The sequence below is a fragment of the Leucopleurus acutus genome (assembly GCF_964270905.1).
Source record: "Leucopleurus acutus genome assembly, chromosome: 16".
Taxonomy (NCBI): Eukaryota; Metazoa; Chordata; class Mammalia; order Artiodactyla; family Delphinidae; genus Leucopleurus; species Leucopleurus acutus.
The window spans coordinates 428,657-450,618 of NC_139158.1; the positions used below are offsets into that span (position 1 = coordinate 428,657).

At 49.4% G+C, this 21,962-nt stretch overlaps 1 protein-coding gene across 4 annotated transcripts in view; it reads left to right on the top strand.

The window, feature by feature from the left end:
* SUN1 (Sad1 and UNC84 domain containing 1) overlaps positions 1-21,962 on the top strand; it is a 51,784-nt gene that overhangs the window by 18,643 nt on the left and 11,179 nt on the right. The window contains exons 3-17 of one of the 4 annotated variants that reach the window (XM_082858146.1): positions 1,508-1,657; positions 3,047-3,231; positions 4,162-4,188; positions 4,292-4,477; positions 9,828-10,025; positions 10,506-10,589; positions 10,841-10,951; positions 12,076-12,174; positions 12,698-12,791; positions 13,593-13,651; positions 13,800-13,945; positions 14,823-14,999; positions 17,769-17,855; positions 19,284-19,327; positions 21,361-21,496. In XM_082858146.1, the coding sequence (XP_082714272.1) occupies positions 1,508-1,657; positions 3,047-3,231; positions 4,162-4,188; positions 4,292-4,477; positions 9,828-10,025; positions 10,506-10,589; positions 10,841-10,951; positions 12,076-12,174; positions 12,698-12,791; positions 13,593-13,651; positions 13,800-13,945; positions 14,823-14,999; positions 17,769-17,855; positions 19,284-19,327; positions 21,361-21,496 (1,783 nt within the window). The remainder of the gene's footprint in view (positions 1-1,507; positions 1,658-3,046; positions 3,232-4,161; positions 4,189-4,291; positions 4,478-9,827; positions 10,026-10,505; positions 10,590-10,840; positions 10,952-12,075; positions 12,175-12,697; positions 12,792-13,592; positions 13,652-13,799; positions 13,946-14,822; positions 15,000-17,768; positions 17,856-19,283; positions 19,328-21,360; positions 21,497-21,962) is intronic. The other 3 variants (XM_082858147.1, XM_082858148.1, XM_082858149.1) reach the window with 3 other exon arrangements.

Consider the following 21,962-nt stretch of genomic DNA (forward strand, 5'->3'; position numbering starts at 1 on the left):
AGTAAGCATATTTTATACTAAAATTAGGTAGAGTTTAGCGTCCTTGCTGCTCAGTGTGGGTTAGGGCAGCCTCTGTCTTGCCCCACTCCAGCCTCTCAAGTTGAGGAGGACCTTTTCCTGAAGTTATGTGTGACGCCTCAAATGGATATGACAACTTGAAGCAATTTGTAATAACTTTCTGAGGGTTTGATTTAACAGTTTCTAGTGTCATATCTGATAAGTTTATGATGAATTTGATTCTGAAAATATTTTTATAATATAAAATAAAATGCGGAAATGTTCTTAAGCCCATTTACTTTAACTCAGATACCGCTGGTTACCGTGGATTTCCAGACCCTTAGCCCAGTGGTCTGCTGTCCTGAGCAGGGTCTGTTCTCCCACTGCCTGCTGGATGTGCCCCCAGCGTCTCCACCTCCTCCTGCGGATAAACTACCTGAGGGGTTTGGAGCTCCCTTCTCTGCCACAGCGGGGCCTGCCCAGGACCTCCAGGGTGCAGGCCGTCCTCTAGCGCGCATGCGCACGAAGGCCCTTTGGTTGAAGCCAGGACCGAGGTTCTCTTGCAGCCCCACCTTCTGTGCCTTGGGCTGCAGTTCTTCTCTTGGCCTGCTTTGCTTCCTGTGGCAGTCGTGGCCTCTCCCTCCCTCTCTCACCTTCCTCCTTCCTGTCGGGTTGTGAGCTCACCTCCTGGAGGTGTGGAGTCCTCACTGTTTGGTGGCCCCGGCTGCTGGACTGTCTGTAGGATCCCCGCCCCCAAGGAGGCACAGAACAGGTTCTCAACTCACGTTTCTGGATTTGGAAAACTTGCTGACAGCACAGAAGGATCTGTGTTTTGGTTTAAGATAATAATGTGGAAGGGTAGTGGAGTGGGTTTTCTGTGTACTAGTTTGTCTCTGGGTTTATGATGAATTAAATGCAAAGTGCGCTGGTGGCTCAGTCACTGGCTTTTCCTTTTCTCCTTACATTGATTCATGCAGTGACTTACTGGGATCTCGGATTAAATGTCACGTAGTGGTCACTGTCTCGTTAACTGCTTTATCAGGCAGCGTCTGCTAGTAAACGGTTATGATTTTCTAACAACGTTGATCTCATTCCTAGGTGGGGAGTCTCGTGAATTTAGCACGACCTCACGTGCTCCCCAGGGCCGGGTGTAGCCTTGAACACCAGGCAGCTGGGGGATTCATTTCACAGGTGCTGTGATCAGAGCAAATGTAGGGGCATCAGTTGTTGAGCAAGTTGGGTGCCAGCTTGCTTTTGCTCTGTCGGAAAGGCTTCACATAGTGATGGCTGTTTTTCTCGTTTAAAAAAAATATATTTTATTTATTTATTTATTTTGGCTGCGCCAGGTCTTAGTTGTGGCATGCGGGATCTTTGTTGCAGCATGCAGACTCTTAGTTGTGGCATGTGCTGTTTTTAAAAATTCATACTAGGTTGCACGTTCTGTTATTTGTTTGTTTTAAAAGTGGTGTGGTAAGCGGTGTTCATCTATGATGAGGTTTTTTCCTTCTAGTTCAAGTTATTCTTCTGATGCTCTGGATTTCGAGACTGAGCACAAATTGGATCCTGTATTTGATTCTCCAAGAATGTCCCGCCGCAGTTTGCGCCTGGTCACCACAGCCCGTGCCGCTGAGGATGGCCCCGCTGGGGACAGAGCGGCCAGGTGAGCGAAAACAGTTAAAACCAAACACATGAGGTTTCGGTCTGTAAAACTTCACTCTCTCGAACTTACAGATATGTGTGTACACACACAACTGCACACATGGTCGTAGCTTTACTGTGAACGAGGCTGAAACCAGGGCTGGGGTGTGCGGGTTGTTTGGCGCTGGTGTAAAGAGGGATGCGGGCACCCATCCCGTTCGGGGCAAGTGTTCCCAGCTCATCTGCGTAGCGGGCCCCACCAGCAGTTAAGGGAGGAGCCCTGCCCATCATCATGTGGCCCTGCAGGTGTCTGTGTTGTTAGTGCTTTAAGTCTGTATATAAAATCTGTGTGAACTGACAGATACAGGCGTGAAGTTTAGATGTTTACCTGTATTTATGATTGTCCTATTCACTTGATTTCTGAACTCTCCACGTGCCCATCACTTATTTGTGCCCAAGAAGGGGCAAAAGTGTGCAGGATCTTTGTGCCATTTAAAGATAAAGAGATAAAGAATAAAAGTAACAGCTTTCCTTTAACATCACTCATGTAAGAGTGACGAGCTTCCTGCCTGAGTGGTCCACTCTTGGGAGTGGGATGGTGGCTGTTGAGAGGTGATGGGACACTGGCCTGACAGCAAGGCTGGGCGCTGGTGTCTGTGGCGTCACCTCCCCATCTGTGGTTCACACTCACACACTGCACGCCCAGTGGCCTCCTGGGGTTCATTTGCAGTGAGGTTCTTGGATATCCTGGTTTGGGGTGTTCATGCAGGTACTGCTATGGGAACCACGGCTGTAACAGGCTGGTTCTCTGTCCCTGAGCAACGCTGGAACCAGGTTTCCCGGTGCATCTGCTCATGGGGGCCTTCCTGTCTCTGCTCCCTGCCTTTTGCTCACTTCTCGCTCCCTCAGTGGGGAGGGTCTTCAAGGGCTTTGTCTCCATCCTTGTGGTAGATCCAGTACAGGAAGGATTTTGGCGACAGCCTCTCCTCGCTGTACTTGATGCAGTTCCACCTTTACTAGTGACTGAGAAACAGTGCGGAATGTGCCTGTGGATGCAGTTACTTGTTTTAAATGGTGGGGGGGACACTAAATCTATAAATCGTATAATTTCAAAATATAGGTCATTTTTATTCTTAGGTTATTTTTAGTTTGAACCACTTTTGGGTCATGAGGCCCCAAATAATCTGAGAACTACTTTGTGTGTACAATTTTAGGAGGAGTTCTTGAGCCCAGCTTAACAATTCCTTTTTTAGATTAACAGATGTCTCATTACAGCAGAAAGGGCATAAGAACACGTTGCCTTAACAGTAGTATATTCATTCTCAGGCAAAGATTTTGTGTTGGTAAAATGTAATCATTTGTATATACTAGAAAAAGTCTGTAGACTTGTTCCTTTCTCCTTCCTTTTTAGACTAGCAAAGCAGCACAGCATTGCACACAAGCCGGCATTTAGCATCAACCACACCTCGAGGAAGGTCCTGTCCTTGGCTGTCAGCCAGAGCGGCTCCAGTGCCATGCGGGCTGCGGCTTGTCTGCGGCCTCCTGTGCTGGACGAGTCTCTGATCCGCGAGCAGACCAAAGTGGACCACTTCTGGGGTGAGTCATCTCCAGTGATTTCTCCGGTTCTTCTGGGAAGAAGGGGTGTCATGGCCAGGTTGTCCCTTTTCCCCTTACTGGGGGGAAGGAGCCCCAGGAAGTTTGGAGGCCTCCCTCTGGACTGAGATCGGAAACACAGGGAAACTGCTTCCAGCTGCCGATCGTGTGTCGCGATGTGGAAGATGGAGTGGAGTGGTCAGGGCAGTCTGATTACCTCTGTGTGTCTAAATGCATGACTTTTGTGGGATGTTTAAGCAAAGTCATTGGTAAACTCACCAGCATGATTTCAAGTTCCAGACAGCAATTTTTGTCTCACTGGAAAGCATCTAGTGTAGATGAATTGACCCTAGGAAACGATGTGGCTTGTGACCTGTATTGACTAAGGCAGCAGCGTGACCCCGGTCCTCCCTGTGGAGGACTCGATGGCCACAGGGGCCATGGCTTTGAGGGGCCGCAAAGCTGCTTGTGTCCCCTTGATGTTCCGGTTGGCCCTTCAGAGAAGAATTAAAGATTAGATTAGTTCCAGAAACCTTATGTGCTGAGTTGGGAAGCCCTGGAGTTCGTATTCTGTTTTGCTCACTAGCAAAGTAGCTCCCGGGCAGCAGAGGAGGCGAGTGTGCTGGTGCTGAGGTTCCTGCCTGTTCTTCTGTGCACAGCATGTGTGTGTGTGTGTAGACAGTGTGAGAGTGCGTGAGAACAGAGCGTGTGGGAAGGTATTTTCTCCAGAGCTGTGCTTTCACCTGGAATTGAAAGCAAGCATCTGCATGTACCTGGAGACATTTCTGTTAGTTCTAGGCGTTGTAGGAAGTCAGTCTTGACCAGTGCCATGATACTGATTTATTAACCATTGTAACCTTTACTTTTGAGTTTGTGTATTTTGTTCTGTTTTAATAATTTGAGCTCAACAGCAAAAATATGTGTGTTTTTTAGGTCTTGACGATGACGGAGAGCTTAAAGGTAATTTCGTCCTTTTCTTCCCCACATTTTTCAAGATGGAGGTTTTAGTTAGGTGTTTGCAGATTGTAATAAGCAGGTTCCATCTCTTTCTTGCAAACTTCAGGTGGGAATAAAGCTGCCATTCAGGGAAACGGCGATGTGGCCGCAGGGGCCGTAGAAGCAGCAGGGAGCAACGGCTACACCTGCAGCGACTGCAGCCTCCTTTCTGAGCGCAAAGGCGCGCTCACCGCGTACTCCGCTGCCCGTGGCCCGGCCTCAAGGATTTACTCGAGGGATAGGAGTCAGAAACGTAAGTCTTGCTCTTTTAAAAGTTAGAAAAAGAGTTCACGTCCAAATATTAGATATTTCCTTTTCTTTTCATCAACCTTGTCTTATAGGCCTCAGTGTCTGCACTGTTTCTACTGTAGACTCGAACTCAAAGTTATCCTTTAAAAGTTTAAGAGATGCACCAAAAATTAGCTTTGTTCCTCCTCTCTCAACTTACATCTGATGTGGTTGGTCTTTTTGTACCTGGGAGTGTTTGGAATTCCATAAATTTGAACTTGGAGTAAGCAGGAGAAACCTCGTCCTGAACTGGACCTGTGGGCTGTGCAGTCACCTGCAGACGCTCCTTCTTTTCCTAGGGGCGCAGACTCCAGGCGCCCAGGGAGTCAGGGTGGGAGGCGGTGATGCTTGAGGCAGGGACGTGTTGTCTCTGGTCTCTGTTGTGGGTGAGAGTCCGTGACCGCAGGGGCAGCTTACCAGGGGGGCACATGGCACACCAGCCTTGTTTGGGAGGGCGGCAGGCACGGTGGAAGGTCTCGCGGGGCAACCTTGGCCCTGCTGACTGGCAGAGGAGGCCCTTGGGACCCCGGTGCGCCTGCTTGACCACAGAGGGCCCGGGCCTGCCCATGTTCCCAGCTCTGATCAACACCTGGGCCAGACTGAGTCGGCCTCGCTGCTGGGCCCCTGGGGAGAGCATAGCTACAGAGGCCCTTCCGGGGACCACCGTGTGACCGATGTGCCCCTCCAGGCTCAGGGCTCCGCGGCTGCTGTGATCACTGTTCGCCTTAAGGGAACACATAGGGAGGCTGGGAGCCCTCGACTTGAAATGTGTCGCCTTGTTTCCAAGCCCTTGGTACCTTGTCTGTTTAATCTGAGCACTGGAGTGCTTGGCAGAGCCAGAGGACATGCTCGGGCAGGTGGACAGGGTCTGGACAGAACAGTGCAGGAGGGCGGGGCGCTGTCTGTCTACTCCCTGTGTTCCTGGCTGTGCCCTGCGCACGAGGATGCCCAGTTCATACTTCTCAAATGGTGATTTTGACATGATGAAGGATGGTACCTGGACTGACAGTTATTTCTATTTCGGCGTCTCATCCTTGTTTCTAGACCTTTGGGTTTTGGCTGCTGTAGTGTTACCGACCTCCTTAGCGTTAATAGAGCAGTGTGGGAATACAGTGGAATACAGTGGGAATACAGGGGAAGGGGGTGGCAGAATCAATGTGAGGGTTTCCTCTGTAACAGTTTCTGGATCGTGTGGGTGCTGTAGAGACCAGCATCGCTGAGCGCTCACTCTGCCTCCTGCGCTCTGTACCCATGACCTCACTGACCCTCATAGCAGCCCTGCTGGACAGTTGTCACCCTCATTGTACAGACCAGTAAACTGAGGTTCAGCCAGCTTCAGACACTTGCTGGTAAGTGATGGAGCTTGGACCTGGCCCCAGGCATCTCGCCTGCAGGGCGCCCTCCCCGAGACGCTGTGTCCTCTGAGTGCCCTCCCAGGGCCGGGACTCCGCACCTGGCATGCCGTGTATCGGGTTTTGAGGCTGCATTTTGAAGTGTGCCGTTGCTGAGTTGAGCATACCTTTCTCAGAGTAAAAGCACGTTCCACAAACGGTACCTGGTGGAGTCGTGGTGCTCACAGGTCGCCGCCTGTCTGTGGCAGTGTTTGCTGCTGTCCCCCAGCTACGTCTGCGTCACCAACAATGCAGCCACTTGTTCTGACAGCATGGAGGATGGTGGGCCTGAACCCAGCTGTGTGGTTGCTGTGTCTTCAGAGGGAAGGTCAGCCGTGGTAGCTTTGGTGGCAGCTTCTGGAAACTCATCCCACTTCCTGCTTAAATCGGTCTTGAGTATTTTGGTGGAGTAAACAAGTTACTATACTGTTATTTGCTTTGAGCTTCTATTCTTATCATGCCCCTTGCTCTTTTAGATTATAGCAGTGGTTTGTAGACCCAATGCTAATTTGTTACCTTTGAAAAAATTAGTTTCTAATTATTTGAGTAAAACATTTATCAAAGAACTTTTGAAAACCACAGAGGTGTGCAAGGAAGAAAATTAAAATCACCCATAACCTACACCCAGAGGCTTTTCACTCTTATTGCGTGGTTGAGGTCACACCGCATGAATTTGTTACATGGGCATATTTACTCAAAATATGGGTAACTCTTCACAATCATAAGTTAACCCCCACCCCACATTTCCTTTCTTTCTATTCTTTTTTTCATATTCTCATTGTGAAATCTTTAAACCTTTAAATTTATCTATTTATTTAATAGATGAATTAAGTCGCCCCTTGTCCCTCCCCAGTCCCTCTCTGGTTTCCCTTCTGGAGGGAGCTGCAGCTAATCCTGTTCATTGTGGGTTCTCCTGCCTTTTTAATGAGGTGAAAATCATATAAAATGAAATTATCCCACTATTTTAAAGTGTGCAATCCACTGGTATTTCACAGTGTTGTGTAAGCACCACCTGAATTTTGCTTTCATGTTCCTACAGAAACATGGAGTGTGTTTTTGTCTTTACTTCAAATACATGGTTTTGTAATTTTTTTCATTTTAAATGGTAATTGCGATGAACTTCATTCTTTTTGATGCCTGTCTAATATTGCATTTATGGTTGTATCGAAATTTGTTTAGTCAGTGTCTAGGTGGACATTCAGGCTTTCTTGTTTGTACACTTTTAAAAGCAGTGTTTTCTTTGGGTGTATTTGTGTATGTGCACAAATCTTCGGGGTAGGCAGGCCAGAAGGAGCATAGGTGTGCATTAAACATCATGCATCCCGCCTGAGCCACGTAGTTCCTGATTCTGAAACCTTTTGAGGTTCAGGTTGAGTGCGTTGTTGACAAAACGTGATTTTCTGGGCCACGTCAGAAAGGCTTTAAAAGCCTTCCATGTGTTTTCCCTGGGACATCGAACAGCGCTCACCAAAGCAAGGTGCTGATAGGATGCGTGCAGATGGACAGATTCAGTACTCCTGTGAGGGCTGGCACCTGTGTGAGAAACCTGTAGGGGCTGGAGACCCGGGAGACCCGGCTCTGCCAAAAGGTGCTCCTACGTGGGCCAGCGCACCTTGGGCCTCCCTGGCCCCTGGGCTAACCGCACAGAAGGACCCAGGGAATTGGAATCTGAAAACACACACTTCTGTGTTTTTTCTCTTGCCTAAGGCAATGCTTGCGTCCCCCAGTAGAAGGTGTAAACTAACTTAGAAAAGATAGGTCTGAATGAATGAATGAGTGAATGAAAAGTCATTCCTTTGAAACTTTGTCGGTTGTCTTGGGTGCTTTGAGCAGAATTTTGCTAATTGAATCAGCCTTAGTCTTTAGAGAAGTAAGGACTGAAACGTCTGCTGCTTCCGGGAGAGGGACCAGCCAACTTGGCTGACTTCGGGGTCGGACAGCTGTGACTGCCGAGCGGCTGAGGCTGAAGTGGGCGGTGTGGCACACTGCGGCTTGGCCTCTGAGCTGAGCAGCTGAAATACTACTGACCGGCTTTATGGAGGAGCAGCTCTGATGGAGCCCGTCCTCCTGAAGAAACCGCGATTAGCGACTAAATATATTTTAAAAAGTGTTCCGCCCAGCAGCTTCTAAATAAATACTTATCACTGCTGAGAAAAGAAGATTGTTTACAATTTCAGTTTAAATAGATTCTTCCAGTTGACTTCCCAAAAGACTGACCAGGATTGCCCTCTCCCTATGGCCACGTGAGGGTCCCCATTCCATGTACTCTTGCTAAATAAGTGTTTATATTTTTGTTCTTTTAAAATGTTGCTGATTTGATGAATGAAAAATGGATTTTGGTGTCGCTGATTGTCAGTGAGACAGATCCTGCGTTGCCTCTTCGTGAATTTTTCTGTTTTTGTCCGACCTCTGTATAAAGTTCATGCTGCGGTGTAAAACAAAGAAGAGTGTGAGTGGGGTAACACAGAGTTGGCCCTGACACTCGGGGGCTCCTGGCCCCAGGTTTACATTTGTTTTGGTTCAGGGCTCCAATTCACAGATAGCCTACTCCTTTATTCAGGCTGTCTGCGGGGGGAAAGCTCTGAGTTTATTTCTTCTGAAATCACTCCAACTCAGACCTCTCCAGTCCCCACTGGCCTCACGCATGTACCCTAAACTCAGGGAGCTGAGCCGGGGGTGAGTGAACGGGCTGGGTATTTGTGCATTTGGGCACGTTGGCGAGCAGCCCCATCTGCAGGCCGTCCCATGGAGTCACTGTGCAGGAACAAGCCTCATACTTCAGCTGCCACTCAGTGAAGAAACTTTTTTTTTAAACATCTTTATTGGAGTATAATTGCTTTACAACGTTGTGTTAGTTCCTGCCGTATAACAAAGTGAATCAGTTATGTGTATACATATATCCCTATATCCCCTCCCTCTTGCGTCTCCCTCCCTCCCACCCTCCCTGTCCCACCCCTCTAGGTGGTCACAGAGCACCGAGCTGATCTCCCTGTGCTGTGCGGCTGCTTCCCACTAGCTATCTATTTTACATTTGGTAGTGTATATATGTCCATGCCACTCTCTCACTTCGTCCCAGCTTACCCTTCCCCCTCCCCGTGTCCTCAAGTCCATTCTCTACGTCTGCATCTTTATTCCTGTCCTGTCCTGCCCCTAGGTTCACGAGAACCTTTTTTTTTAGATTCCATATATGTGTTAGGATATGGTATTTGTTTTTCTCTTTCTGACTTACTTTACTCTATATGACAGGCTCTAGGTTCATCCACCTCACTACAAATAACTTTTTTAAGAATAAAAACTTCTAGCCACTGTGATTTGCAGACTGTCACCCTGCACATTGTAGGTTATAGAGGTCGCACTGTCCTGGTGCTCCAGGTGCTGAGGAAAAGGAGCCTCAGGTGGCCACGTCGGGTGTCTCTGTGTACCCTGCGGCACGTGCTGTAGCAGACGTCCTTGAAGGGGCTGCTTCTCGCTGACAGGCCTTCTCGAGGCTGGGAACACAGTGGGATGGCTGGGCCGGAGGTCAGGGAAGAGAAGTCGTTTGCCAATTTCTAAAGATGGTAGCGTGTGCATAAACAGCATTGGGGTGAAGTGACCTCAGATTGGATGTTTTATGGAAGACGGCCTGTGGGAGAGATGTGGTGCTGCTGGCGCTCCAGGATGGGGCTGGTTTGCAACTCGGCCCGAGTGTGTGTCTCTGGTGTCCATTTAAAAAAGTGCGTTCCAGGGAATTCCCTGGCCATCCAGTGGTTAAGACTCTGCGCTTTCACCGCCCGAGCTTATTAGGTTGGGGAACTAAGACCCTGCAAGCCGCAAGGCACAGCCGAAAAAAAAGTGGGTTCCACTTTGCCCAAAGTGAGTAATCAGGCTCTGACATAGGGAGCGCGTGCTGCGAGAGGAGTAACTGTGTTCACGGTTTCTCACTAGGCCGCGCCGCTCGCTGCAGGGATAGCATCTTGTCGCTGGTCACGCGCACCTCGGCGTCCTTTCCTTCGTTCTTAGTTCAGCTCTTCCAAGTGGCTTTAATGAAGCTCAATTCTGAATCAGAAAATTACAAATTGAAAAGTTATGAATCAAAAGATCGCGAATCAAAAAGCTGTGAGTCAAAAAGCCATGAATCAAAAGGTATTTAAATACTTTCTTCCTCCTTTTTCCACCAAATAGAGCTTTCAAGGTGGAGAAAACACTCTTTTCCCCGCGTGGCGCTTCGCTCACGCCCTCTCCTCGCGTCGTTTGCGGCCTCGCTCTCTCGCAGCCTTGCTGTGCATCTCTCTCCCTGTTCTCTGTGCAGTTCTGGATGTTTCCTGGAAGTTGATCAGGGTTTAAACATTAAATAAAAAGTTAACACACTCATCTTTTTATTCTTACGACCATCTTTAAAGCAAAAAATTTATCTGACTGGCATTTAGAATGATGTTTCAAAAATGTTTGAAGCCGGCCCATCCTGTGTGGTGGTCGGGGCATGCCCAAGGTTGGCGGGACTTGACGGCATTTCCTGAGCGAGGCAGTTACCTCGCCCCCGGCCTGCACCCCCACCACCACCCCGACCCGGCCACTCTGCAGAGCTCCTGTCCCGGGCTCAGGCCCCTCTCGCCTGTGTTGCAGCTCATTCCAGTCACTGTGGGAGGATGAATGTGAGAGAGCCCCTCGGCGAGGACGGCCACCTCCGTGCAAACGGGGCGTCGCTGTGTAAGTATGGCTCGGCCGCACCTGTGCCATCCTTTTAGGCCGTCCTGGGGCCCCACTGGTTAGGACGGGGCCGGGGCTCTCGCTGCCCCCTTCACACCAGGAGCCTACAGCCACCAGGGGACACTGGCTGGGATTTTGGTTTTTCATAATTGAGTTTCCTAGTTTTTTCAAACTGCCGTTGCTGCGCACCGTTGAGATTGACAGGGTTTGCGTGTTCATCTGTCCAATTAACTGCTTGTCCCACCCCACAGGCGATGACTGTAAGGGGAGGAAGCACCTGGAAACACACACCGCCACCCGCTCGCAGCCCTCATGGCCAGGAGGGCTGGCAGGGACCGTGGGGCTCGCCTTGTCCCATGCAGGTTGTCTCTCGCGCTTTTGTGTTTTGTTTCTGTCGTGTTTTCGCAAATGCTCCTCGTTCATTGTTTCTTTGTGTTTGGAATTCAGGTGTTCAGTAAAAACAGGAATATAATAACTGTCTTAAAATATGGAGAATATGGCTCTTGAAAAGCTTCTTTGTAAGTGTATTTAGTGTAAATTAAGCGTATGGAAAGTTACGTATTTCAGGTGAAATGAACGGTTTAGAAGAAGCTGTGTCCTGCATGGGGTACAGTCGGCCCGCGCCCGGGAAACGGGCCGCGTCCTGAGCCTGTGCAGCCGGGGTGCTATGGAGAAATCCAGTTTGTACCTGTCAGTGTCTTGCCGAAGGGTGCCTTTATAGCAGCTTTTTTTAAAAGCTGAACTTCAAAATTTGTTGTCTCTTAACCGTTAATTAATAAACATAAAGCAATAGATTTTTTAAAAAACCGTTTCTTTGCACGTCAGCCGTGTTGGAATTGCTTAATGTTTTCAGGAGTCAACACGCCAATGCTGGTGTGGGTGTATTACTTCCAGCGGTCACTCTTTAAAAATGAAAGGAATTGATTTCACGAGCAGTTTTCTGCTTTATATGTGTGGCTTTCGGTATAAAGTTAATTGTGTTTTATTTTGTCATCCAGTGGGACTACCGGTTATAATTCCAAAATATTTTTTCACTGGGCTGTAGGAAGATTTTCATCTTGCTGTTTGCGTAACTCTTGTCTCACCCAGAGCATGTTAACTGCTGGTGTCCATGGAATCTTACTTGCTTTAAACGATTGTGCTGTCTTTCCAATACCCATTCTGCCAGCAGCAGCTGTGCACACGTGTAGGGTAGCTGCCAGCCAGGCCCCGCGGGTTTATAGGAAACGTCTGTATTTTACATCTTACGTGTCGATAGGCAGAAGCGAGTGAAAACTGTTCAGACACAGAGCAGGGTTTTCATAAGTTAGTTTCAGCATCTTGCTTGGACTTCAAGTAGTCGATTGTTTTTCTTGAGGAGAGACTGTTGACTGTCTGATGCGAGAGGATTTTGGTACAGTGCCACAAGGTGGGTGTCTCTTGCCGCGTCGGGACTGTGGGGCTGGTGTTTGAAGGTGCCCCCCCGCCCACATCTTCTCCGGCACAGGTCACTTCTCGGTGCAGGCGCTGCGCGAGGTCGGAGCCACGGGAGGGTTTGTGTCCAGGACGGTGTCAGCGGTGCTGTGGTTGGCGGTGGCCTGTCCAGGTGGTTATTTTGGCTTTCCATGTTAGCGTTCGCTCCTAGGCTGTTGGCAGTTAAGCACCTGCAGTAAACTGTTCACCTAACCAAGTCAACATTGCATTTTCGGTTTACGTGCTTTGATCCTTGATGTAACGTGTTCCATCCTTTATTACTTAGAAATGCTAACATACTGTGCTTTTGGCTGCATGGCATTCATTGTTTCTCCAGTGTATTGGGTGTTGTTGTAAGTACTGTACTTGAGAACGCATGGGTTTGGTGTTTACTCTTTTGTATCTTGTCTTGTGTATGACTTATTGCTTTGTGGCTTATTTACGTTCCTGTGTTTGAGTTATGGATATTCCTGCTGTGATGACTAAGCATTGTCCTAATATACTTCATCCCTAACTTCCTTCATGTTAATATACTTTCAAAGCATCTGTTAGTATATTTCCTTATGCTGCTAGCTTGGCCTTCACAAAACCAGTCCATTAGGAGTTTGGCTTTCCTACGAACGTTTCCTTAGAATGTGTGGTGTTTTCTCTTTTAGGGAAGGCAGCAGCTGAAGTATTCTGGTGGCTTGGGGTTGGATGGTACCAGTTTGTTACTTTGGTTTCTTGGCTGAATGTGTTTCTTCTTACAAGGTAAGGAAACTGATACCGTGTCAGCTTGGTGTTTTAAAGAACTGATTTTGTGCTAATTTCATGGTATCATTTGATTTAATCATTTTATATTTTGCAAAGTGCTTTCATAGTCTTAATTTTTCAAACCACTCCTGTTAGAAAGGAAAAGCAGGTGTCATCCTTGAAGAAAACCGGATGCGCAACGTTTAAGTGACGTGTCCAGGATTACACAGCTGGGAGGGTGTGCTCGGGACTGTAGGCCTGGACCCTCTGGTGCACTTGCCCCAGCACCAGGTTGCCTCAGTGGGTCAATGACCAAGGTCCTTAAGTGCCCTCCTGTGCACCCAGCCCAGCGTGTTGGCAGTTAACTGACCTGCTGGGTTGTTCACGTGGGCCTGGGAGACAGCACCGTGTGGCCAGGTTTTCCTTCAGGCAGCCACTTACCTTGTAGATAAAACTAACTGCATTTCTCAGCCTGTGACTTCCACTTTAAATTAGGGAGGGGGTATTTTGTATAAAATTAATCTAGAGAGGTCATATAGAATAGTGAGCCCTGCCTTTTACTTTTTCCAAGTTAAATGTTTTGGTTTTTTTTTTTTTTTTTTGCGGTACGCAGACCTCTCACCGCCGTGGCCTCTCCCGTTGCGGAGCACAGGCTCCCAACTCGCAGGCTTAGCGGCCGTGGCTCACGGGCCCAGCTGCTCCGCGGCATGTGGGATCCTCCCAGACCGGGGCACGAACCCGCGTCCCCTGCATCGGCAGGCGGACTCCCAACCACTGCGCCACCAGGGAAGCCCTAATGTTTTTCTTTTCATTCCTTAGGTGCCTTCGAAATATTTGCAAGTTTTTAATCTTGCTCATTCCAGTATTACTTTTACTAGGTGAGTAAAATTTTATTTTGTTACCTAAGATGACTAATATGTACACGTGCATATATATGTAAATCAGTGAAAGAATTGAACATTTAAGTACACCTTTTGAAAAGCACTGTATGTACATGTGTATACAGTTGCTTTTCTCTCCTTCAAGGTGCAAGTATTTCATTATGGGGCCAGGGTGATGTTCTTTCACTCCTGCCTGTGTTAAACTGGATGCACAGCCACAGAGCACAGAGGGTGGATGACCCTAGGACCATGCTCACACCCGACACTTCGCAGCCGAACCAGCCTCTGCAGGTAATCAGTTAGGATGTGCTCTCCCCTGGCGTTGCCAATCTGTGTTCTCCAGCGTAAGTTTCCATATTGCTTGTAAACTGCAAGGTAGTTCAGTTGGGCACTCTGTTTTAGAAAATATTTTAAAACGTCAAATAAGCATGTCTTACAGCTCCTTAAATGTTCCGAAACAATTCAAGTAATGCATACAGGCGCACCTTAGAGATACTGCGTGTTCAGCTCCAGTATCATACGAATTTTTTGGCTTTCTGGTGCATATAAAAGTTATCTTTACAGTGTACTATAGTCTGTTAAGTGTGCAATAGCATTATGTCTAAAAAAATAGTGTACAGACCTTTATTGACAATACTTCATTGCTAAAAAATGCTAACCATCATCTGAGCCTTTAATGAGCTGTAATCTTTTTGCTGGTGGAGGGTTTGAAATATTCTGAGAATTACCAAAGTGTGACACAGAGACACAAAGCGAGCAGATGCTGTTGGGGAAATGTGAGGACAGACTCACTGGACGCAGGGACCCCACAGACCTTCATTTGTGAACAATGCAGTATCTGCGAAGTGCAGTAGAGCGAGGTATGCCTGTATTTCAAGCAGTCTCATTATTTAGTTCATTTTCATTAAAAAAAAAAGAAAGTTTTCATTACTTTGGAAAATATAGAAAGCATAAAGAAGAAAATAAAAACCACCCATAGTCTGCCACGTAAAGGAAATCACTAATGATGAACGTTTCCATGTCTTTTCCTTTGGGGGTGTGTGTGTATTGTAGTTGACGTTTTCCTGTAATGCTCTGTTTCGTTGTTTCGACTTATCCTGTACTGTACTCTCCTTTGCCAGGTTGACCTTCTCATTTGTGTCACCTTTGGAACCTCTTACTGTTTCAGGTTGGTGATGAGGTTTTCCACTGGCATCGGATGAGTGAAGTGGAAAGGCAGGTGGCTGCATTGTCGGGACAGTGTCACAGCCATGACAAGAAGCTTGGAGAGTTGTCAACCTTGCTCCAGAAACTGCAGGCGCGGGTGGACCGGGCAGATGGCAGCAATGAGGGGGTGTGGCCCCCGGTGAGGAGCGTGGTGGGGGCAGCGTCTCAAGGGGGCTGGCACTGGTGGGCTGTCGGGCTCCCAGGTGATGCCACCTTGGAGTTCTCGGGTGTTGTGTTTTCCTTTTGGGGACAAGGAATAGGAGGGCCCTGCAGTGAGAGGTGGCCGCACGGATGGCAGGTGGGTTCCTGGCCTGCAGTGGCGGGGAGCTGCGGTAGGTGCCCCCGGAGGAGATGCCACGTCTGAGGCCAGGGTAGGGGGTGGGGTGCACCCTGGGAGCAGGCAGGGTTGGGGGAGGGGGTGGAGGCGCGTGGGTGACGCCCAAGAGTGAGGTCAGGCTGCGGCGGGACAGACGGGTGTCCCTAGCCTGCGTTTTAATTGGTGAATGGATTGAACACAATTCGATGAAAATTTTCTGGCACTGAACGGAAAAGCTCAAATTTGTGATTTAAAATATTTCAAGATCATGAAATAGTTAAGTAGCTACTATTCCTTATGAAACCGTAGGCCTGTATATACGTGTCTCACTTATTTGGTTCTCAAGGAAAGGCTTGTCAGTCCATTTTCCTCAAAACTGATGTTTATTTTCTTAAGTTCCACAATGATTCAATTTAGGTATTTTGGATTGAAATCTTTAAAATAGGCATTGCCCCTTGTCTCCACAAGTGCTTTTCCCTGATCCTGTTTTCTCAGCAAAGAGCCTACTACCCACCCAACTGTTCGCACTCTGACCGGAGGGGACCCTCCACCCCTGATCATGCATGTCTTGTCAGCCTGCGGACCCCTCAGGGCTCCCCGTGGCCCCACCGTGCTCTCGAGCAGCCTGGCTCTGCCTGGCTTCGCCGGAGCCTGCCTCGACTTGTCTCGGGGTGGGTGCCCCTTGCCGGCTGTTTCCTGACTGGGCTCAGGAAACTGAGCTCTCCTGTCCCGGCATCAGCTTGCGCCGCTGTTTGTAGCTGCCGCTGGCTTAATCCACTGTGTTCCACCTGTTGGGGGCAGAATGTGTGAATCTTCTCGATTCCGGTCGGGTCCCTGTAACGTGCTGACAGGCACTGGTTCCCAAAGTTACTAGGCGTGTTCCACCTTCTCTGCGTGGCCCCCGGGTGCCTGCTTGGGGTTCTCACATCCAAAGGCCACCTGGTGTCCTGCGTTGATTCCTCACTAGTTGCTTATTTTTGGCTTCTCAGCCGTAGAACTGAGATGATTTCAGTGAGATCCAGTTAACACCGTTACGAGTGTTCTGTTCCTTATTTTAAAATGAGATTCGAGATGTGCTGAGCTGAGTGCAGATTTAGCTCATCCTTCCCACGCTGTCCTCCACCACTTACCCCTGTTCAGGTGTGATTGTGACGGTGACCCTGGAAGGTTGAAGCTTGGTTCTGCGGCTGCCACACACTGGTGGTCAGCGTGCTGACCACCTGTTATCCTTCCCTGAGCGGCTGGCACAGGTTTATCCCACGTGTGTCTCCAGGAGAGTGGGCCACCTGCTGCATGTGGCTGTGCGAGTTTAAAGTAACTAACACTTAGGGATTTCCCTGGCGGTCTGGTGGTTAGGGCTCGGCGCTCTCACTGCCGTGGCCCGGGTTCCACCCCTGGTCCGGGAACTGAGATCCCACAAGCCACGAGGCCCCCCCACCGCCACACACACAAATTAACACTAAGTAACATTTAGCTTCTCTTTCAGTTGCCCCAGCCACACATCAGGTGCTCCGGGGCACATGTGGCCGCCATGCTGGGCAGAGGCCGTCCCGCTGTGCCCAGGGCCAGCGGGCTGTACAGTAGGAGACCCGGCCTGGCCGTGAGGACGTGCAGCCGAGTCCAGCGGCTGACCCTCCCGCATCCCAGTGCCCTGGGGTCATCCTCCCAGCTGCCCTTCATCCCTTAGCTTTGCTTCACCTGATTTGTCATCTTATGTTTTTATAAGTCATTGTGGTTATATTTTGGAACAAGGTGGGGTATAAAATCAGTGGATGAAACTCCTGTAATAAGAGTGTATAATGACTTCCTGTTTTTCTTTCTGACTGGATTTTAGTGGTTCAGAATGTGCAGGCGTTCTTTGCTGCTGGTGGTGTCTCCTGTGTGGATGTCCTTTGATTATATAACTGGCAGAGATTTTTCTAGACCTTCCCAGGGAGTGTATCTGATACGCTTACTCCAGATTTACCTTCTAAGAACTGCTGAAGAGATGGGTGGGGATGTGCTGGACAAAGGCTGTTTTCAAAGTTACTTACGTTGAGAAAAAAATCTTATTTTCTCTCTGCCGCTGTGCTGATCACCTGTGTCCCTGAGCCGGGGGGGTCGGGGGGGGGGGAACGTGCCTGTTGGCCGCCTGATCTGAGCTTTCTTCCCCTGATCAGCACTGTTCTGAGGGCTCTAGCACCGGTTCTGATGACCATTGAGATGTCACACACTTTATACGAATATGAAAGATCAAGAAGGAGTGAGTGGGCCCTTGGTGGTTGTGGTGTAAGTCTCTGGGTACAGCAGGTGCCTGGGGAGTGTGTGTTGAATGAATGGTAATTGCTCTGCTGTCCATGCAGGTGTTTTTGATAATTACCAGTCTTCTTAACGAATATTCTGTGACTAGAAAAGCTGTTTGTGCCTTTTATCTTAGGGCAGGTTTCATGAGGCGGATGGGATGGGATCCCACAGATGGGATGCTGTGCACAGCTGTGACCACAGTCTCTGGCTGTTGTGCTGTGTAGAAACAGCGTGGCCTGACTGGCCAGGTTTGGGCTTATTTGTTGCTTAACTTTCTCTACCATTTGTTCATTCATTTTCCTTTTCAAGACCGACTATGTGACTCTCCGCCAAGAACATGAATTGCGCATCTCCAGCCTGGAAGATATTCTTGGAAAACTGACAGAAAGATCTGAGGTATTCATGCTCTTGACCTTTCACTTGCAGCCCCAGCACCGTGATTTCCTTGAGAAGCGTCAGCTGCAGTTACTGTGCTCACAGCCCCCAGCCTTTAAAGTGCTTCTTTTAGGGTGTTTGCTGCCATCCTTTATAAAACGAAAGGGAAATATTCTTTTTTTTTTAATTTAAAAAAATTTTTCTATTTATTTATTTTTATTTTTGGCTGCGTTGGGTCTTCATTGCTGCGCGCGGGCTTTCTGTAGCTGCGGTGAGCAGGGGCCACTCTTCGTTGCGGTGCGCGGGCTTCGCACCGTGGTGGCTTCTCTTGCTGTGGAGCACGGGGTCTAGGCGTGCGGGCTCAGTAGTTGTGGCACGCGGGCTTGAGTAGTTGTGGCTCGCGGGCTCTAGAGCGCAGGCTCAGCAGTTGTGGCGCACAGGCTTAGTTGCTCCGTGGCATGTGGGATCTTCCTGGACCAGGGCTCAAACCCATGTGCCCTGCATTGGCAGGCGGATTCTTAACCACTGTGCCACCAGGGAAGCCCCCATTGTGTTGCTTTAATGTTTTGTAAGTGTGTCCAGCTCACTGGCTCCCAGGTGGGGGCGGTTCTCCTCGCTGTCACCCAGCCTCCACAGGGTGACGGTGTCTGTGGGCAAGGGAGTGAAGGTTCACCCTGGACCCTCTGACCGGGGATTTTCTGGTCAGAAAGCCTAGTCTTGTCAGGTGTCGGGCAGGCGGAGGGAGGAGACGGCACCTGTGTGGACATGGACAAGGACTGGGGGCGCCGAGTAGGTGGCCTGGACCCCCTGATGGGCCTCAGGGGAGACGCACAGCCCTCGGGAGCTCAGGACTGGCTGCTGCGTTGCTGACAGTGTCAGAGGGGAGCAGTTCAGTCCATCCGTTGATGAGATGTTTCCAGGGTGCCTGAGGAAGAAGCACACCTCCGTGAGGGAGCTGGCGTTGGTCCTGTCTGTGTCGCCCGCCTCTGTCGAGTTACGGCCTCCGTGGCCGCTGGGCCTCGGCTCGCGTGGGGCGGTGGGCGCCCGCGCCTGTGAACAGGCCGTGTTAATAAGTCGTGCCTTCATGTGTGAGTCTGCCGTCCTCCTCCTTGTCCAGCCACGCTGAAAGCACTTACCCGAGGTGGTGGCGGCGGCAGCGGCGGTGTCTGGCTTCCTGGCCTGCGTCCTGGTTACAGGAGCTGCTTATTTTGTATGACCTGTGCACCTCTCTAAGTATACGTTGTGTGTCGTCTTTTAAAAGTCTGCTTTGAAAAGTGAACATCCCTTACCTGCCTGCCAGCAGGCAGGTCTGGGCTTTAAATTAAGGGGGGAAAAATCCTAGATAAATATGTGTATTTCTATTTCTGTTTATAGAGTCAAGTATATGATTTTATGGAAAGTTGGTATGTAACTTGTGTATTTAAACGGATTGTTTCTCCTACATTTTAGGCCATCCAGAAGGAATTAGAACAGACTGCACTAAGAACAGTCAGGTAGGATAATTCCAGATAAATTCCTCTTCTGTCTTCTGTGCTCCTCTCTGTCACGTGGGGCTGTGCCGTCCTTAGCAAGGGGCACTGTTTGCACCTGGGATGACTGGGCTGTGTTGGTGGTAACAGTCCCAACTGTTGTCTTTCTGGGAGACCCTTCAGGGCACCTGAGGATGGAGGAAGGGTCGGGGAGCTTGTTACCATCCACCTCCATGCAGCACCAAAGACAGCGGGGTCCCCGGCTTTGCTCTGGGGGGAATCCCTGCCCGGATGTGCCGGGAGGGTCCTCAGGGCGCGAGGAACGGGCCGTGAGTTCATGGCACAGCATGGAGTGGGCTTCCTGCCTGGACCTCTGCTGGCTCTGCGGGCATCACAGTTCAACCCCGGTCCCCCGCTCGGCAGCCCCTCGAGGGGGCCAGACATGCGCCTTCTGAGCTGCAAGGCTCTCACCAAGGCTGGGCCTCTTCTGAGCCCTTTCTTTGTTGCTAAACAGCCCTGGTCCCTCAGCAGTTTGGGGGGGTGGTGTTTGGTCCCTCGTAGCCTGGTTGCTTTTCTTCCGCACATTTGTCAGCTTCCCTGAAGTCCCCTGGCAGCGTGGAGCTTCTTCCTGTCTCAGAGCTGCTCACCGTTTCCACACCCTTGGTTTTGTCACCTGGGTTCTCTCCACCCCATTATCTGAATAGGACACTGTTACCCTCTTGTTACTCCAGCCACTCCCCTCACCGGCTCAACGCTCAACTCAGGAGAGAGCAGATGACGAGCTTTAACCTCTCATCCTCCCGCTGTAGCTCCTGTGTGTTTCTCTGGGTCCTATCGTGTGATTTGAGACCTCACCCACCCTCCTCTCGGGATGGGTATGAGTGTTAGCACGCTTTTAACTTTCCTTTAGAGCCTTTACGTATCAAAACACCTTTTGGCTGAAGCCATGTGGCTCCTGCAGTGTTTACCCCAGAGTGCACTCTGCTGAGATATGAGCTGTTGGTGTCTCAACAACTATAGCTACCTATAAACAACTATAAATGTAATATCGTAATATTTCATCATGTACAATACCTACATTAAAATAGAATTGTTAATGTTGTAGTTTATCTTAGGACAGGGCCGAAAGCAAGCTCATCCCACGAGATGGACTGTGCCGAAGCCCAGCAGTAGAGGGCTGCCGCCCGCTCAGGCAGAACAGCGCCGTCTGTCCTGCTGTGGTGGCTTTTATTAGAGCATTATCTAGGTTTACACTTTAAGACTTGTTTTCTTAACACTTCAGACGTGCCAAAGCAGCACCCTATGTTTTGATTAATTATACAAGCAATAATTCGCTTTCTTGAGCACCTGCCGTGCTTCGTCCTTGAGCGCAAAAGCAGCACAGAGTTCCCACCATTATTCTGATTATACTGAAGTAGCACAAGGACATCTCCTTGCGTTCCCACCACTGATCATACTGAGGACATCTCATGGATCAGTGCCCAAAGCACTCAATGCTTCTTTGCAGACCCCCGGTTTGCCGGGGGTGCTCAAAGCAATCAGGACTGTTTGCAGTTCTGGCTTATTCGCCAGCCCCCAGTTTGCTGAGGGGGGGGGCTGATGGATCACATCTCCTTTCCATGTCCTCAGTTATTCCACTACAGTTAAAACCCTGAAGCCATATGTTTTTAGTTTTCTCTTCCAGTAGCATGAAAAATTCATATTTAATTTTATAGTGATTATCAGTAAACACTGTCACATCTCTGAAGTCTTTTTCAGAATTTTAAGGCGATAGGTACAGGTTTAAATATTAAATAGTATATGAGAGTCCGCACCAGCACCCAGAGAAGCATAACCGCTGCCCATAGCAGGTTTGGCCCCCGCCCGGGCAGGTGTGCGTGTCTGTGTGCGTGCGGACCTTGAGGTGGGAACAGTCTCCGGGGCCTTGGCTTGAAACTTGTGTGCTGCTGAGGGACAGGGTGGTGTGTTCACAGCTGACCTGCCCGGGGAACACGGGCGTTTCTCCTGCACGTGCTGTTGGCAGGACTGACCTATCCTGTCGTCACCCCCCGCTGCAGCAGAGCCGACGAGGAGCCGCGCCTCCTTGCCGTGGCCCGGCGTCTGGAGCAGGAGCTGGGGCGTCTGAAAGCAGGCTTGTCTGGGCGGCAGCAGTTGGGAGCCAGCCGGGAGGAGGTGGACGCGGCATCCGAAAGAGTAGGTGTCCTCAGCTTTACGTTTTGTTTTATCATGGAAGATAAAAACACTCGAGTTGATATGTTTATTAAGTTAATTTCAACTTCCTTTAAAAATTTTGTTTTACTATATTTGAAGTTTTTAACCATCTTGAATAGAATAATTAAAAATTCAGCTCCCCTCGAATTCCCGCCTCTCCAGTGACACGAGATGTCTTTCCTTCCTTTACACACGCATGGCCAAGGGCTCACCTTTATTGGGGACAGGGCCAGTTGTGTATCTTCTCACCAAAGTAGAGTCACGCTGCGGTTTCGTATCACATCCTCACGTCACGGACATTGCTTCAGGCCTCTATCCATGTGCAGAAGAAGAAATCTAGACATTTATAGCTACGTGAAAATGGAAACACGGACATTGGAGTGGCACAGGTCATCCTAAGTCAAAGGCGGATGGTTGTTGGGGAGGAGGTCTCGCAGGCCCAGGGTGA